The sequence below is a fragment of the Ailuropoda melanoleuca genome, chromosome 8 (assembly GCF_002007445.2).
Source record: "Ailuropoda melanoleuca isolate Jingjing chromosome 8, ASM200744v2, whole genome shotgun sequence".
NCBI classification, from domain to species: Eukaryota; Metazoa; Chordata; class Mammalia; order Carnivora; family Ursidae; genus Ailuropoda; species Ailuropoda melanoleuca.
In genome coordinates this window covers 26814894-26831449 of record NC_048225.1, presented here as the reverse complement: position 1 = coordinate 26831449, position 16556 = coordinate 26814894, and the positions used below count along the sequence as shown (strand labels likewise).

The 16556-nt window shown below is 44.8% G+C and overlaps 1 protein-coding gene across 6 annotated transcripts in view; it reads right to left on the bottom strand.

The window, feature by feature from the left end:
• Window positions 1-16556, bottom strand: part of NTM (neurotrimin) — a 965418-nt gene that overhangs the window by 114224 nt on the left and 834638 nt on the right. For all 6 annotated transcript variants that reach the window (XM_034666097.1, XM_019796936.2, XM_034666098.1 and 3 more), the window contains one exon: window positions 13436-13561. In XM_034666097.1, coding sequence (XP_034521988.1) covers window positions 13436-13561 — 126 coding nt within the window. The remainder of the gene's footprint in view (window positions 1-13435; window positions 13562-16556) is intronic.

The following is a 16556-nucleotide window of genomic DNA, read 5'->3' as shown; positions in this document are numbered from 1 at the left end:
ACTGGCATCCCAGTCACTACCCTTACACACCTCTTGACCCCTGTCTTTTTCTTCAAGCAATTAAAATGACTTTTGAGCAACACGTATTCAATCATTTCACTCTCTTGCTTAAGACTGGCCAATGTCTTTTATCCAAACAGATTCCAAAGTTTTTAACATGGTTTTCCAAGCAAGACATGATCTGACCCTTGGCTCTCTTTAATCACATACCATGTCACTTCTTTGTGTCCACAAGCTTCTCCATACACATTAAGCATATTTTGGATGCATGGCCTTGGTCTTTGCAAGTACGTATGCGTGGAACACCCTCTCTTGATATATCCCATTCATGGGTTTGCTTCCCTCAGGCCTCTAGGTATCTGTCATGGCTGCTCCTGGTACTCTAACAAAAGTAGTACCACTCATCCTTCTTTGCCACATCTCTGGGTAAATGTGTCCTTTTCCTACACAGTACTATCTCTCCCGAGACTAGGTGGCATGTTTATTTATGAAATATTACCTACACTCCCTTGCCGCAGCTCCATGGGGCAGAGGCTTTGAATGCTGTGTTCACCACACAGTCAGAAGCACCTAGATATGCGCTGTTGTGTTTTCGGTACTCAGTAAATATCTGTTGAATAAAAGATGATCCTTTCTGCCTGTTTATCATAACTGTGTTGTACTCTATCATTTCTGTTCAATCTAATAAATCCTGATTCTTTAAAAAAAATAAATAAGTCTGGAGTTGTTATGATCACTTTTGGAGAAAGGGGAGCTAACCTACATGGATCAATGGACAGAAAAAAAATCTGACACCAGCTAGTTCCTAATATCCTACCGATTGCCCCATGGGAGAAAAGCCAGATAGATAGATAATCCCTAATCTCCAAAAACAGGCAGTAAGGAGAGGAATTCAGACACCTAGGAGTTCTTGTCAACATAGTCTCCACCCGCACTCTTACCCCACACTGACCCTATCACCAGGTTTTGGTAATTTGCCCCCCTACATATCTCTTAATTCCATACTCTCCTCTCTTCTCCTGTTATCTCATGATCTCTGAATTTGACCTTTTAATGGCCTCCTAAAAGTCAGTCCCCTTGGTTTGGGTCATAAAAAAAGACTTAAACTTGCCCAAAGCTACCACTTTCAACACCCCACCTTAAGATTTAGGAAGAAAAGGGATTCCTTACCACAGGAACAGGCTGCATCTGAAATCTGAGAAGTATGGTTTTTTATCTTCCACTGGGGTCAATTTAAATTCAACATGCCTCACACTGGTCACTGCCCGAATGACTGTGTAACCGGAATGCCTGTTCCCTCAATGTCCCGCAGCTCTTTCATTTCCCCTTCTCCCCACCTTATGTTCTCTGGAACACCTCTCACTACCTAAGCAAAATGCTCCACTGGGCCCTCAGCCTCCAGGCCCCCTGAACGGCCTTAAGTGATGAAAACCCAGCTACTTCCTGAGGGCAACATCTCCCGTGGCTCTCTCAAGAAATTGCTGGATTATCTGTTTTGGCATCAGGAGGTCGGGGTGATGGTCCTTCTCACGCCTCAAGATCACTTGGAGACCATTCCTCTTTTACACATTTATTGAAAATCCCTTTAAAGCTTTGCCTTCTGGCAATGTAGCATCTACCTATCTTTGTTGCCAATGACTGATGTCCTGAACCCCTCATGATTCTTTAAGGGCTTTCACATGTGGCTCACAGCCCTACTTGTCACTAACCTCAGCCATTATCTGCGGTGACTTCAATGTTCCCTTTGATTATTTTCCAGACACCTGCACCATCAGCCACCTGGACCCCTCTTCTCCATGGACCTTCCCCTCTGTCTCAGCCATATTCTATCACTATCATTGGCCTGACCATGTTATTTTCTAGAACCTGCAATCACTAATGAAGGGACCATAATTTCTAATTTGAACCTTGTAACTTTCCAGCATGCTCAACTATTCATTCTATAACCCCATGCTGCCTTGATTCACTTGAACAAATACTGAATGTCTATAATTTGACAGTCATGTGCTAAGCATTGATGCACCTGGCAGTAAACAAGAAAGAGAATGTTCCTTCCCCTCGTAAAGCTTATAGTCTATTGAGAGGAAGGGAGGCATTACATAAATATGGTAGCCCCACGGGCTCCTTGATGATCCTGAACCTGTCAGCTGTGTCCCAATTCAGGCCCTTTGTATTCACTGCCAGCTGTGCCGAGAACACTCCTGCTGGAGTTAGCCCAGTGTCCTCCCACAGCCTTCATGGGCTGTCTTCTTAACGACTCCATCCCTGTCTACTCTATTTAAGATTACAACACCCATGTAAGCTTAAACCGTGCAAAGCAATCTTAATAATTAATGACAAAAATACGATTTCCTGGAGGATTTAAGAACTTTTGCCACAACATTAAAAACCTTAATGTTGGTTCTAAGTGAATATGGACAGCAAAATGGTTAAACTAATATTTACTTATTAGTACACTAAATTTGAAACATCAGAAACATTGACAATTAAAGGTGTTTTTTGGTTAAAAAAAAAAAGATATCAACCCCCAAACACGCTGATAATCTCTTTGCCTTTTATCCTGACTAATGTTTCTGCAGTAATTACTATACAACACATTATAACATTTACATATCCATCCTCTTATTTTCTGTCTCTCCCCCTAGAACAGAAACTCTCTGAGGCCAGTATTTTGTCTGCTTTGTTCATTCATGTGTCTCCAATGCCTAGGACTGTCACCTAGCAGAGAGAAGGTAGCTTCATAAACAATTATTGAGTAATACATAAATTCATATAGGAACAGTCAAAATCGTTTTGCCAAGAAATTTTCCTGAGAAAGGTGAGGAATCCCTGCCACCTTCTCTGATTCAATCCTTTTCTGGAATGGTGGGCGACAGAATAAATAAATGGATGAAGGGAGAAAGCCATTTGTCTTTCTCTGTCATGCAGATGATTGGCCAAATATCTTCAACCATGGTGACCCCAGTGAACCGTTCAGTAGAGGGCAAAGCACTGATGCAGGAAATTAGAGAAGGAACACAAGGCCTCCTGGGTACAGAACAGTTAAACAGGAGGAGTCCTGAATCCATTACCGAGGAACTGATCAAGTCCAAAGTCATTCCTTTTAACTCTCTGTGAGAAGAGGGAAGAGGGATTTGTTTTTCTGTGCGAGGGGCGGGTGTGAGCAGAGAGGAATCAGTCACTGTTGGGGAGAAGTGGTTAAGATGCTTCTTCTGGGGAAGGAAGAACTGCAGCTTCCTGACCTCAGATTCAAAGGTGATGAGCAATCTGAATGTGCAGGAATTCTTGGAGAACCTGCACGGTCTAGCCAGGAAGGGGCTGGAGTCTCCTTGATCTGAGAGGATCTGCATTGGAATTCTGCTCATTCTTTCCCAACTGCCCTGGCTCCAGTAGTAAAAGCATTTTACACCACTAAGAAGATAAAATATGCCAAATACCACAAGGACTGAATGGAGTCAGATAATGAAAAACATACCCTGGAATCCAGCAATTTCTTTTCATATCCAAAGCTGTTAAAGTGTAAAAACAACCTAATAATAACAATCAAAGCAGAAGACATACCATTGTGTGAGCGAATGATAGTATTTAACATGAAGGAAAAATAAATCAAGTCAAAAAGCAGCTGCATCACTGCCACAGGTCCTGGTCCGGGTGGAAGGGGAAGGGTAGAGAGCATAAAACTCACAAAGGCCGACTCAGTGGGAGGAATAGAACTCACGGAGAACTGAGGCAAGGTCAACCCTTCATGCTGGGGCTCTGTCCTTTGCTCAGAGTTATTCATGCAAAGATCCACTGAAAGGAGCCTCAGATCGCTGGGGAGGATGGAATTCCAAGGCCAAGCACAATGCCCCCACTGGAGTCCAGTGTCCGAACAAGGGTGTGGGTGATTTTGCAAGAATGCTGTGAAAAAGTGGACAAGCCAAGGGCCGTAAGCCCTGGGCTGGCAGGAAGTCTGGAGCCAGACTGTCAACATGTCTCAGAAGATCCAGCAGAAGCGATGGGTCAGAAATCAGGCAGGAAATCAATACACATTAAGAATATGGATCTTGGAGTCAAAGAGACTTGGATTTGAATTTCACCTTGGCCATTTCACATTTGTGGGAAAAATATCCCCTAAAATCTCCATTTCTTATCACTAAAATGAAACTAATGTCTACTGATGAGGGTATTGGTGAGAATTAAGTGATCTAACGTATGTAAAGCACAGCGCTCAGCACGAGGCAGCTACCATAAGGTAGCAGCTCTGAAACTCAACCGTAATCACAATCACCTGGGGACTTGCTAACGCTCAGTCTTCTGGGTCCCACCTTAGCTCTGGGGTATAAGCCCAACAATGCTAATGTTGCTAGGGCAGGAACCAGCCTTTGAGAAAGGTGCTATACAGCAGCGGTGAAGCACATGTGTTCCGGAGACACTGCTGGGGTGTGGATGCCAGCAGTGCATCTTGGAGCTGTGTGACCTTGACCCATTAGCCTGACCTGTCTAAGCCTCCCTCTCTCGCTGGTAAAGCGGTGTAGTCATGGGACATGTTTCACACTGCTGTTGTGAAGAATCCATACCACCATGTGTAAATGTCCAGGAGAGTACCGAGCACATTTTTAAGCATCCAGCAACTGTTAACTTTGGATAATAGAGACTCTGGTTATAATCTGGACTCCAGTGGAAAAGCAGTCACATCAGATCAAGCCAAGACTCAGGATCCAAAAGTTGGTATAAAGTCAGAACAACACATTGAAGTCCTGGTGATAAGGATATTTAGAAAGGAAACTTTCTCCAAGCTGCCATGGCAATTCTTGGTGGATCCTCGACAAGGGACCCCACAGCCTTTAGTGGTCTAGTGGGGTGTGACGGTGAGGAGGTCACTGTGGTTGTGGTGGGTGGTGGAGCCCTGCTGAGACCCTTCTGATACCCCAAGTAGAGCTACCTACCATAGGTACTCATCAGAAATGGGGTCTCCTGGCCTGGAGGGGCTGCCATTTTAAGAAGCCCTTTGCAGCTTACTCAGCCAGGGCTGGTTAGCATCTGTGGGGCAGATGATACAATCTTCTTGCTTTTATGTTTCCTTTTTTGTTCTATCAAAACAATTCTGCATAGTAACGGTCACCAAGTACCAGCATAAATAGCCTGACTCAGGAGAGTGTGGGGCAAGATGCTGTTAGCAATGTCTGAATTCCGCAGACGTCTGATTTTACAACATTTTTCAAGGGTTTTAAAATAATTGGGTAAAACCACAAACAGTGTCTGTGGTATGCACTCCTGCCCTTGGTTTCTAGACGGAGGCTTGGTTTCATATGTTCTCAATCCAGGCACATTGAACTCATTAATTTCCCCACTAGTCTTTTTATGATTCTCCTCTTCTTTGAAGTAGGAAGTTGCACAGCTCTGCTATTGCTTTAAACCAGATCATACATTTTAAACTTATGGACATGCTTATTGACACTGGCAGACTTTACCCTAACTGCATCTGCCTCGCCGTAGTTTTACAGTTAAAGAGAATTACTGAGTCAAACAGTCATCTGTAAATGCCTTCCTGGGCTTTCTTCTTTCCCACCTTGGTCTGTGTGTCTGTGTTTAAACCATTTGCTTAACGAGCTTCTGGATCACTTTGCCCCAGACTTGAAGTTGTGCCACTGGTTTTTCTTTATCATAATAAATCGCTTTCGCTGTATAGGTTGGGCCTCATACCGTATGCTCTCCTGCTACTCTGGACAGGAGATGTGCCACTTTCAATTATGATGCAATTATTTTTTTTTCTTCCACCATCAATGGCCACTGTAATATCTTTTGCAATAGCAATTACTCGGTTCTCCTGGGATAGCTACTTGGGGGTACTTTGGGAATTTTAATCAAGCACCTATGTTAATTAGAAAATGGTGGGGGGGGTGGGAGGTGCTGATTAAGCACCTTTGAATATCTATCCATTCTGGCAATTGACTGAGCTCCGGCTTTTGTTAAGGATTCAACCTTTTCAGAGAAAAGGATTTTAATTTTCACCCCTTTTGGTCTTGTCTCATGAGTGGGAGGGAGAGGTAGGTGAAAGCTGGGGCTACGGAAGCTCATGTCATTGGGCACCTACTACGTGTCATTACGGGGCCGGATGCTTGGCACTGATGAGCACATTTAATCCTCACTACATCCATGTCAGTAAGGCTTTATTATCTCTGTCTTGCAGATGAAGGGTCTTAGGCTCGGTCCTGGGGACAGACCAGTGGGGAGAACCTTTTCTTATAAATTCCTTGGACTGGTTTGGGAAATCTATGATAGACAGTAAAAGATGATGTGAAGAGATGAAACTCCTTTATCTTACCCTTTATTCACTAAAATTGCTTTTGTTTTCAATTTTGCGCCAGAAAGACTTAATTTTTAAAAAGGGATGAAACATACTAAATCCATAGATTAGATGCCTCTTTGTTCAACAGTCACTTACAGAGCCTGCAAACACTTTGTGCTGTACTAGGCACTGAGGATAGAATAAAGCCGCAGAACCGTTCCTGCGGTCCTGATCCCTTGGACGAGTAAAGGGCCTCATGAGTCTACGAGACACGGTAAGAATTTCCATCAATAGAAACTTGTGTAAAGTGCTATGGGATCTCAAAAAAAGGGATGACTCACTTTGTCTGAAGAAAGTCACTAGAGGGTTTCAAACTGGTAATATTTGATCATGGTCTTCAAACAAGTGTAGAACTCTATCCAAAAGGTTCAAGGAGATGATCTAGGGAGGCCAGATGGTAAGTGCAAAGTTAAGGACACCCACTATGTGGTAAATGTCAAGTTGTTAGTGTGATTGCAGTGTGCGGGACAAATGAGGTCCAGAACCAAACAATGAAAACTCTCAGTGCCATGCCAAGAAGCAAGAACAAGACTAATAAAGTCTCTTCTGGAAGGTTCATCACTACCTTGATCTGACCTAGCGGGTGAGTAGTGGAGGGAACTTCAAATCCAGCTGGACCTGCTTTCAAGGCCCATCCCTCTCAGACAGATGGCCACCTTCTACCAGGCAGCCTCCACCCATGAGGAGGGAGCCATTAGAGGTAGCCAAAACCTCAAAGAAGCACCAGACATTCCATAAAGCCTGAAGCAGAGAATGGAGCTGGAAAATTCACACCTGCCCTCAGGACGCAGAAAAATAGAGCCGATCCACTGGCCATTTCCCAATCCCACCTCCAGGATGAAGGAACAGAGGAGAAAAGCTCCTTCTCTCAACTGTGTCTCTTAGATTCTCATACTCCAGCGGAAGATAGGCAGGCAGCTGGCGGCTCAGCACATTCCCTGGGCAGGGAGCCTGCCCTGAAAAGTAACAAAAAGACACAGATCCCAAAGTTTCCTTATTTCCTCAGGTCCCTCTTTCTTTGGAACGTAGGCTACTTGCCCCCTGGTTTCATCGCACTGGCGGCCATGACTGGAGAGTTAATGTAGTCACCGAGTCCCCCTTGGTTTAGTGCAGAAAAAGATTTATGGCCCGTATCGATTAACTACAGGGCAACCCAACCAAAATGAGAGTCCCAGAGCTGTCCAGAGTTGGCGCAGAAATCTTTTATAAACATTTTTTTTCCTTTTCTGTGTGTGTGTGTGTGTGTGTGTGCACGCACGCTTTTTGGTTCTCTCCTACTGGGTGGTAACCATCTGTGGGTAAGGAGATGCCTTTAGTTCCATTTTGTCCTCCTTTCCTCCCATCCCCGGCTCTTCTTTGCTGGAGAAGTTTTTCTCGTCTGCCATCGTAATGATCTCTGTGCCACATGGGGCCCCTGATGCTGGTGCTGACAGGCTGCTCATTAGTGCCAGGGTGCTGTAGTCAGCCGATGGCATGCCACAGCTCTGTTCCTGACACTTTTTCACAGAGCTGTCACTGGAGTCATGGCGCCTGCCAGCTCTGGTTGAACTCATGCTGTGATACCTCCAGTGCCAATTAGTGCTTCAGTGTCCTGCTTGGCTGGGGAGGAAGACCTGTCAGTGCTGACAAATGGGGACATAGGTGGGCGTGGCGGGGGGGCACGGAGGGAAGGACTCAGGGCATTGGCAAGGAGAAGAGCTTCCATCAAGGGTCACTTTGTCCTCACCAAGTTGGTGAGGCTTTTGGTGCCTTTTAAAACTATGAGAAATAAGGCCCAGAAAAGCCAACGGCTCCCTGGGCCTCTTCAAGTAGGGCAGGAGAGCTGAGGTGGGAGGGAAGAGATTTGGCAGCTGAGGAAGGTTCTTGGTCCCGCAGGTATGGGTCCACTGCACGCTGTGGAAAGAAATGGGTTCCATAACAAGGGCTGGATTTGGAACCTAAACGACATGTGGTCTTGCTCTAATTCTGCCCCCAAGGTCTTTATATGGCCCCGGGAAAAACCAATCAATCTCTTTCCCCCTTCAATTCACATACTGTGGGGGGCAGGGAGAATTTTTCAACTAACATTTCTCCTGTTTTGTACTGATTTCTCTCTTTGTATTTTTATTTTTTTAAGCCATGAGGAGCAGTGGATTTTCATATACGATTGAACTAACTTTCCCTGGAACTTCCAGGATTATTTTATGAAACTGTTGGGAGCCACTGAGGGTTTAGGCACAATTAGTGTTGGGAAGAGTAAGACACCAAAAGTATCAAGAGCCCCAGAAAGGTCAGATGAAGAACAGGGCAGAGAAACACACATATCGGGGGAGGGATTGAGAGGGAGTGAGGGGGCACGGAAGAGAGCTCACAGAAGACCCACTTTCAAAGTCACTTGTAAGCTTTCTCAACTTTTTCAAAAGAGTACTTGAAAAGGAGTCTGTCTTTCAAGGAGAAGTCAAGCCCTGCCACCGCAGGTCCCCCAGTAGGGGAACTTCAGGAAAGGCTTGACAATCCTGTGAAGACCAGAGAAAATGTCCTGGAGACTCCCCAGTAGAGTTGCAGCAGGAAACACACAGGTCTCAACAGCAACATCAAAGTGGAGGAGAATTCCTCAAGGATCAGGACGAAGTCTTTGAATCAGGAGAACAGGCTTCCCTCTCTGGGGCACTGGCGACGTTAAGTGCGTGTTCTCTGCATCAACAAATACTTCTTGAATGCTTTATAGGTGCTGGGCATTGTGTTAGAAGGTGAAGAAGCAAAGTGAGATGTAGGCCCCCAAAGAGACGTAGGCCTCAAAGAACTCATGGATCAGAAATCAGGACATCTCTGTAAACAGCTCACTGCACCTTACTGAGCCCCCAACCAGTATCTGGGTACAAAGTATTCCCTAAGCCGCCTTGGTGAGCTTTTTATTTTCAGTATTTTGTTTGATGGGAGAGAGGTGGAGGTCAGTGAGCGCACTCAGGAGGGCAGCTCCATTAGGACGCTCAGTGATCCCTGATTCCATATGTATGGAAGGACCCACGCCAGTTCAGATCTGGCAGCAGCCCAATGACACCGCTGATCTCCAAATAATCAGTCACAGGGAAAACGGCAGTCATCAGACTGATGCTTTCACCCGAGTTTCATGTTGGGCTGCTGGGGTTGTGCCAATATAGGAATCTCAGCCTTCTCTCTAAAGCTTTACAATCCAACGGCAACTGGAGACATAAAAATTGGGCTTTGAGAATACTTTTCCATGAAGAGAGAGGTCCTAAAAAGCACCTTTTAGGATACCCTGAAAGAGACGGTGTTTCTATTTACTTAGGAAAGACCCAGAGGAATACAGAACATTAAAGGTATTCTTTTGGACACAGAAAGACTAGAGCTAAGGGCTGTGCAAAAACAAATTCTTGCATGCCTAGATGAGGACAAAAGACAAGGCACAGAGCTGTGAACAGGAAATGTGTCTAGAGGAGACAGGGGCCCCGGATGCTGCTTGGACCCCTGCAGGAGGATGCTAGCACTTATACAGAGTTTGGCAAGGGTCCAATTAAACATTCATGCAGATCCAGGTGTAATTTCCAGGTGAGACAGGGACATGAGGGCACTTCTTTCTGAAAAGACCTAGGCCCGTGCAGGTGGAAACAACATCCGCACACTCCAGAACAACTGTATAGCAGGAGGGCAGGTATCTTTATAAAACTCATTCACTTTCTTCTTGACCTCTTTGGAGTGGTAGGTTCACGAGGGCAACTAGAAGACATATTGCCAATAATAAGAGGAAACTACTCCCCATGATCAATGGTAGCACAGAGTTGTGGCTTGGGAGGCCACCTTGGATATGGACAATTGACATTGGATATGGACAACTGACTTTTTCTCCACCTGGTGTGAAGTGCTAGGCAGATGATTCATGGACAAGGCCCCTCCACCCTCTTCCAATCAGATGTCACTCTTAAATGGCTGTGTATCAAAATGTATGAACCATTTCTAAGATGGTGGTTAACACTCCTGTTCTCCTTTTCCACGTAAGAGGTGGTCAAGGCTAGAAATACATATTCTAAAGAGGTTTATAGAAGTTTATTGCAAGCAGCACCACATGAGTTATGACGGAAGAAACTAGGATTTTCAGAAATGTGCAAAACAAACAGATCAGTCCGGAGGGAGAACATGCAATGAAACCATCAGTGTTGCCAACGGGCTTAGCCCCTGTCAGCTAACCATTCAGTGTGTGAGAATGGTCCAGATTGAAACATGATCTACCCACACAGAATGGGACAAAAGATAACAACAGCTCTCTGCCTCTGGAGCCTTTGCTGAGATGTGTCATATCTTTTTTTCTCCAAGGAACCCCAAGCCTGATCCAACTTATTTAAAATAAGTACCTTTTTGGAAATATTTAGTGGGGAAAGATGAAGGTCTGGCTGCTAAGGGTCTCCAGCTTCAGTTCAGATCTGGCAGCAGCCCAATGACACCGCTGATCTCCAAATAATCAGTCACAGGGAAAACGGCCCCCCGGTGAGTTTGAGGTGATTATTACTGCTTGGCATGGCTCATCAGTTTGAATCCAGGGGAGCTAATCTGGACCAGGGATCTGGAAAAAGCTGTTCATCTAAATGACTCTGATCCACAGGTAGATTCTGATTATCCTGCTTCTCTCCCCTTGATCTGTCTTCTGTTTCCATAGCAGCCAAAACCCCAGTAAAATGGAAGCATCTGGTAGAGGCTCAGGTAAAGTCCCCCAGGGAAATGGGTCTGCTGAATGGCCACAACGGGGACAAAGGCCCGTAAGGTGTGCCAGTGTGAACTTCAGCAAAATAAAAGGAAGAGGGCTCCAGTGCCAGAGGAGAGACAGAAGTAATTGTGAGAAGAGAGGGTGGGGGCTGGGGGAAGAAGGAAAAGGAAATGTGGAAAGAAAGGAAATTAATGAACAAACGTTTAGGATGTTGAGAGAGAATAGTAAAGTAAAGAATAAAAAGACAAAGCATGAAAGGCCAAGACAAAAGGAGAAGATGTACAGAGAAGGGGAAAAAAGGACCCAGAAAAGGACAAAGAGCTGAAGAGCCAGAAGAGAAAGAGAAGATACCCGACAGATACAGAGACCTCCATGAGGGCGGGGCCCAGTGCTTCTTGACAGAAGGCACAGTGGGTCTCCCTGGGATGATGAATGTTCTACAGACTCTAAAGGCACAGACCACCTGGGCATCCAATAGCACTGGGGACTCAGCATGAAGCAGTGATGAATGGCATTCACTGTGGACTTAGAACTTTGCCCATTTCGATGGCCCCTCCTTCCAACGTGCCCCTGGGCCATGTCCTCTCATGGATGGTCCTGTGCACAGCGGAAGCCTCCTCCCAGATTTTGGGCCAGGGCATTGTAAGGCCATTCCAAATCAAGAGAATCGCAGACATGCGAGTACTCTCTCCGATCCCTTTGCTCATGGTGGTAGCGTCAGAAATGGTGGCATGGGACAGCTCCCAGCAATCCAGGCCAAACACACCGAAAATTTCATGCCTTCTCTGAGAACCTCCATCAGGGCAAATCTGTCACTATCTGGGAGAGGGGATTAGGTATTAGGGCCCATTCATAGCCCTACACGGATTTTATTTACAGGTCCAAGCGGAGCGGACACCGTGATGCTCTGCCACCTTCAGAAAGGGAGGTCGCCTGCCCCAGGGGATCACGTACTGCTGGTGGGCAGAACTCCAGGGCTACCACTGATGACTGTCTCCTGTAAAGACCCCTGGCCCAATGTTACAGTCCTCCAGGGGACAGCCCAAATTCCATGACTGCGCACTCTGCTGGTGTAAAAGACCACCCTCTCTCCTCAACAGAGAGCATTGCTAAAAGGTAATACTAGCTCCAGAACTCTCCACAGCATCAGCTGAGACATTCTACTGGTCTTCATGCAACTTCTCCCTTGGCCCAACCCTGCTTCCTTCCTTTCCCTTTCACAGGAGTTGATCCCAAGAGCTCCTCCAATACAGCTTCTTATATACCAATCATGTTCTCAGGGTCTGCTTTTGGGGGCCCAACTTGCAACACTAAGCAGATATCCACCACTGTGGTTCCTTCAGAATCCTTAAACGTGCAGTACTCAGCAATACACATACATTCATGCATACATGCATACACACACACACTCACTTAAATATAGAATATAGTTCACATTAACCAGCAATAAACACTGAAATGAAGCATCTTTATTCACATCTCTGCTCAAATATCACCTTTTCAAAGGTCTTCCCTGACCAAACCTCTGGTTCTTCTGTCAATGTAAACTGCCCTATCTTCTCATCTTTTCTCCCACCTGTTATACTCTATATTCATTTTTTTTTTGGTCACTTGTCTCCTGAGATGTAAGCTCATGAGAACAGAAACTTGTATGTTTTGGTCTATTGCTACAGCCTCATTGCTCAGAAGAGTGTCTGAACTATTACAAGCACTCAGTACATATTTAAAAACAAATGAAATAATTTAGTGCACCTTGCATAAAAGCTAGCTTAATGATAAATGGCATCTCTCCTTAAATTCTAAAGGTTTAACGTTCAATCCATGAAAGCACAAAACAACACTTAGTCTGGTCTACAAAACATCTAGACATTTAGACAAAGCAAATTTTGCAATTTAGTCACACATTGCCCTATATTTGTTATCTAGGATTAATCAGAGTAAAACAACAACAAAACCACAAAGCAATTAATGGGCTGGGGACCAGATATTTGTCAATGCTGAAGAAGTAGACTTGGACATTTTACTTTTAGGGCTATGGTCATTCAAAGCTTTCATTCCTCATTGTGTGTTTGTGTTTTCAGTATTTTACAACAACCACCTGAGCAATGCCACCTGCCCTGACTGTTCCATCGGCAAAGAGGACCAGTGGAGTTCACCTGGAACATCTCACCACCATTTCACTGAGCAACAGCTAGGATTCATTTCCCCAGGATTCGAGAGATCCTCAAATATGATTTCTGAAATCTTACAAGATATATTCCTGTCTTGCAGAGAACACCAAAATGTTCTGCAGAGCCATGAGTACATTGTTATCAGGATATCAAAAATGTAGGCCCCTTTGGGCAAAGTCACCAGTGCCACAACCTCCTAGCTATGGCCAACAATTCTTCCATTTCCTCTCTTACCTTTTGGGGAGATGTGTCTCCAGGTAACCGTAGGCTCTGGTCTACCCGTCGCTATGCAGGTGAGGCTGATATTGTTCCCTTCATTAATGGAGATATCTGAAGAAATCTCCACAATTTTGGGAGATACTGTGGAAACAAAGCAGAGAGAAAGGAAATAAAAATCTTGTTGAAACATTTCTTTGTTGTCTTACAATGATAGTTGGCAGAACAACGCAGGGGCTGAAATATCGGGGCTGTAGGAGTAAATGATGAGAAATTAGAGGAATTGCCTTAAACGTGAAAGAAATATCTTACCTTGAATTTAGCTTCTATTTCCTCCCATTTAAACACAGAGTCGGGAAGTCCGAATGGGAATGGATTCCACTGCAATACCGCAAGAACTGTTCTCTTAGCCTCCACCCGCTTCCTTCTCCACTCTCACCCCCACCCACCTCCGACACACATCCACGAGTCATTCTCCCCACTGCATTCAGAGTCCGCTTTATATAACACAATTCTGATTTTATCATATCTCTGCCTAAACACCTCCAGTTCCTCCCTACTGCCTACCTGAAAGTACTCAAGCTTCTCGGCCCTGCATACTGGGCCTCTCAGAATCAAACATCAATCTATGTCTCCACTGACATTCCCAGTCATCCCCCCTTTCCTTACCCTCTCTGTTATCCCCGACCCGCCATGTCCTTCCTGGCCATCACACATTTGGGATCTATATTGTTCCTTATGTCCTTCCTGTAAAACTTCTAGTCATCCTTTAAGACCCAAATCAGATGCCACGTTGTTGCAGCTCTCCCTACCTCTCCACCTCTCTGTCCTCCACAAATTTAAGTTGCTGCTGCTTCTCATCTGTGTCTCCAGAGTACATTGCACATACCTGATGGAGAGTCAGAGGACATACCAGTTAGGTCTCTTTTCCTTCTGCACCCTAAATTAATCCCCCAAGGAGGGGAGGGATTTACCTAATTGGTGAAATTGGGAGTAGGACCCCTGTTTCCTTCAGTCTTTTGCTTTGGAACCAGGCTTCCCTTAGGAAGCTATATTCTGTTGTGTCCTCCTTATACGTGCTTCACAGGGACAGCATCCCGCGGGGAACTGTAGACCCCACAGGACAGCCGGCACTTGTCTGTGTGCACCTGTTTCGTTCTGGGGATCTGAGTTAGAAGCTCGTTGTTGCTGCACATCGAAGCCTAATTCTCTAGTACCATCTTTACTCCCAGTGAACACGATATTCAGTTCAAGTACGACTACTCGCTTGTCTTATCCGCCAACTGTTTTATAAAGCCACGGTGTCATTTATTGAGCTCCCAGACTCTAATTCTTGGCACTTATCCTACTATGTTCTGGTTATTTGCTTAGCATCTCTCATCCACTAACTAAGAGCATTTTGACAGGCTGAGCCATGATGTACTCATATTTATAGACACAGCAAAAGCCTAACAAATATTTATAGAATGGAATTATAATGGTATTCAAGGGAACCACCTTTCCAACCTACTACACGTTTGTAACATCATGACTGGATCACTAACATGTATCAGTTCAGTCCCACGGACACTAGTTTTGACACTGTAGGTCTTTACAAATTAAGTGGTCCCTCCATCCAGCTCATTTAGGCTCCTTCATATTAGGTCCTTCCCTTGACTAAGCCCCCCTTTGAGCCATCAGTGTGTGCAACTCCAAAGCACACCATCCACCCAGTACACAATGCCAGCTGTCCTGCTAGAGATCCCACGAAACCTAAACGTCGAACTTACTCCCTGTCCCAAGGCCGGGGATGACCCTCATGATTGGAAATTTCCGTGATGGCCTTTCTTCTACTTGAACCATTAGTTACTCACTTCTAATTGTGTTGGAATTTCTACTCTATGAAAAGGGGGTATCATGACAGCACCGTCTTCCAGCCTTCGTTCCTTCTTTCTTTCTTGCATTTTGTCTCCCACCCCTTTCCTACACTCCAGCCAACTGGGAACACTCATTTCTAAGCATGTGTTGCACTTTTGGTTCCTAATCCTCATACCCTTGCTGTGATTTTGGTCACTTAGACTCTTCTCCCCAACTATGTATACCTACTGGAATTATTCAAGGTCCAGTTAAGTTACCACCCCTTCCATAACATCTTCTAGATATCTCCAAAAAGATGTGACCTCTCTTTCCTGGGGATCCCATAATCTCCTCCAAGGCATTTAAAATAAACTTGCTTATGTTACCCCGGTCTCATTTTTCTTCATGATATAAAGTGTCTGAATATAAGCTGCAGAGCAAGAGCCTTACTTTTCTTTTTATTTCCTGCCATCTTGAATAGGGTGTCTTGCATAAAGTAAACACAAATTCATCATTTTTAGATTTAAATCCATATCAAGCTTCAGACAGTGAGGCAGTGTGCGTGTGTGTGTGTGTGTGTGTGTGTTTGCACATACATCTCATTCTCACAACTATTTGGTAGGAGAGTCAATATGGTGAGGGCTAGAGAGTAACCATTGGTTCTATGATCCTACGACATAACATTGCAAATTTATGGCTGTATCATTTTAAAAGCTAGATTGAATCCTCCAGGACAGAAATATAATTGATGAGTTAATGACTGAACACTTGATTTGCTGACTGTCTGAAGGATCCAAATTTCTAAATGCTCTTAGTCTTAAAATCATTTAAACCTGATGTATTTTATTCACAGTTTTAACTGGAACAGTCATTTCTTGCGCCACCACTCCCCCAACCCATACATTCGCCTGGCCCTTGCTCCCACCCATCGTTGGCACCCACAGAGCCTTGCTTGCTTCCTGGAGGACAGGCTGCTTGCATAATGACTGTGCTGGCCTTGCAGACGTTGCTTCAACTGTGCAGGTAAGTAATTTATTGATCTGTAAAGCACTCTGAGATGCTCTGCAAGGGATTATGTCACGCCAACGCCATGCAATAAAATAAAAAATGATGGACTTTGTGAACACAGGGTGATTTAGGGTTTGTAGTTGGAAGTGTGCTTAAAGTACATTTTAAGTGGAAATCAGGCTGGGTAATGAATTACTCTTGCTTTGGAAGGGCTTACTGGGAGTTCATTTTCCTGGCTCCTTACATGATAGCTAATCTGCTAATCATACACTAGAGAACAATGGACAGTCCCCAA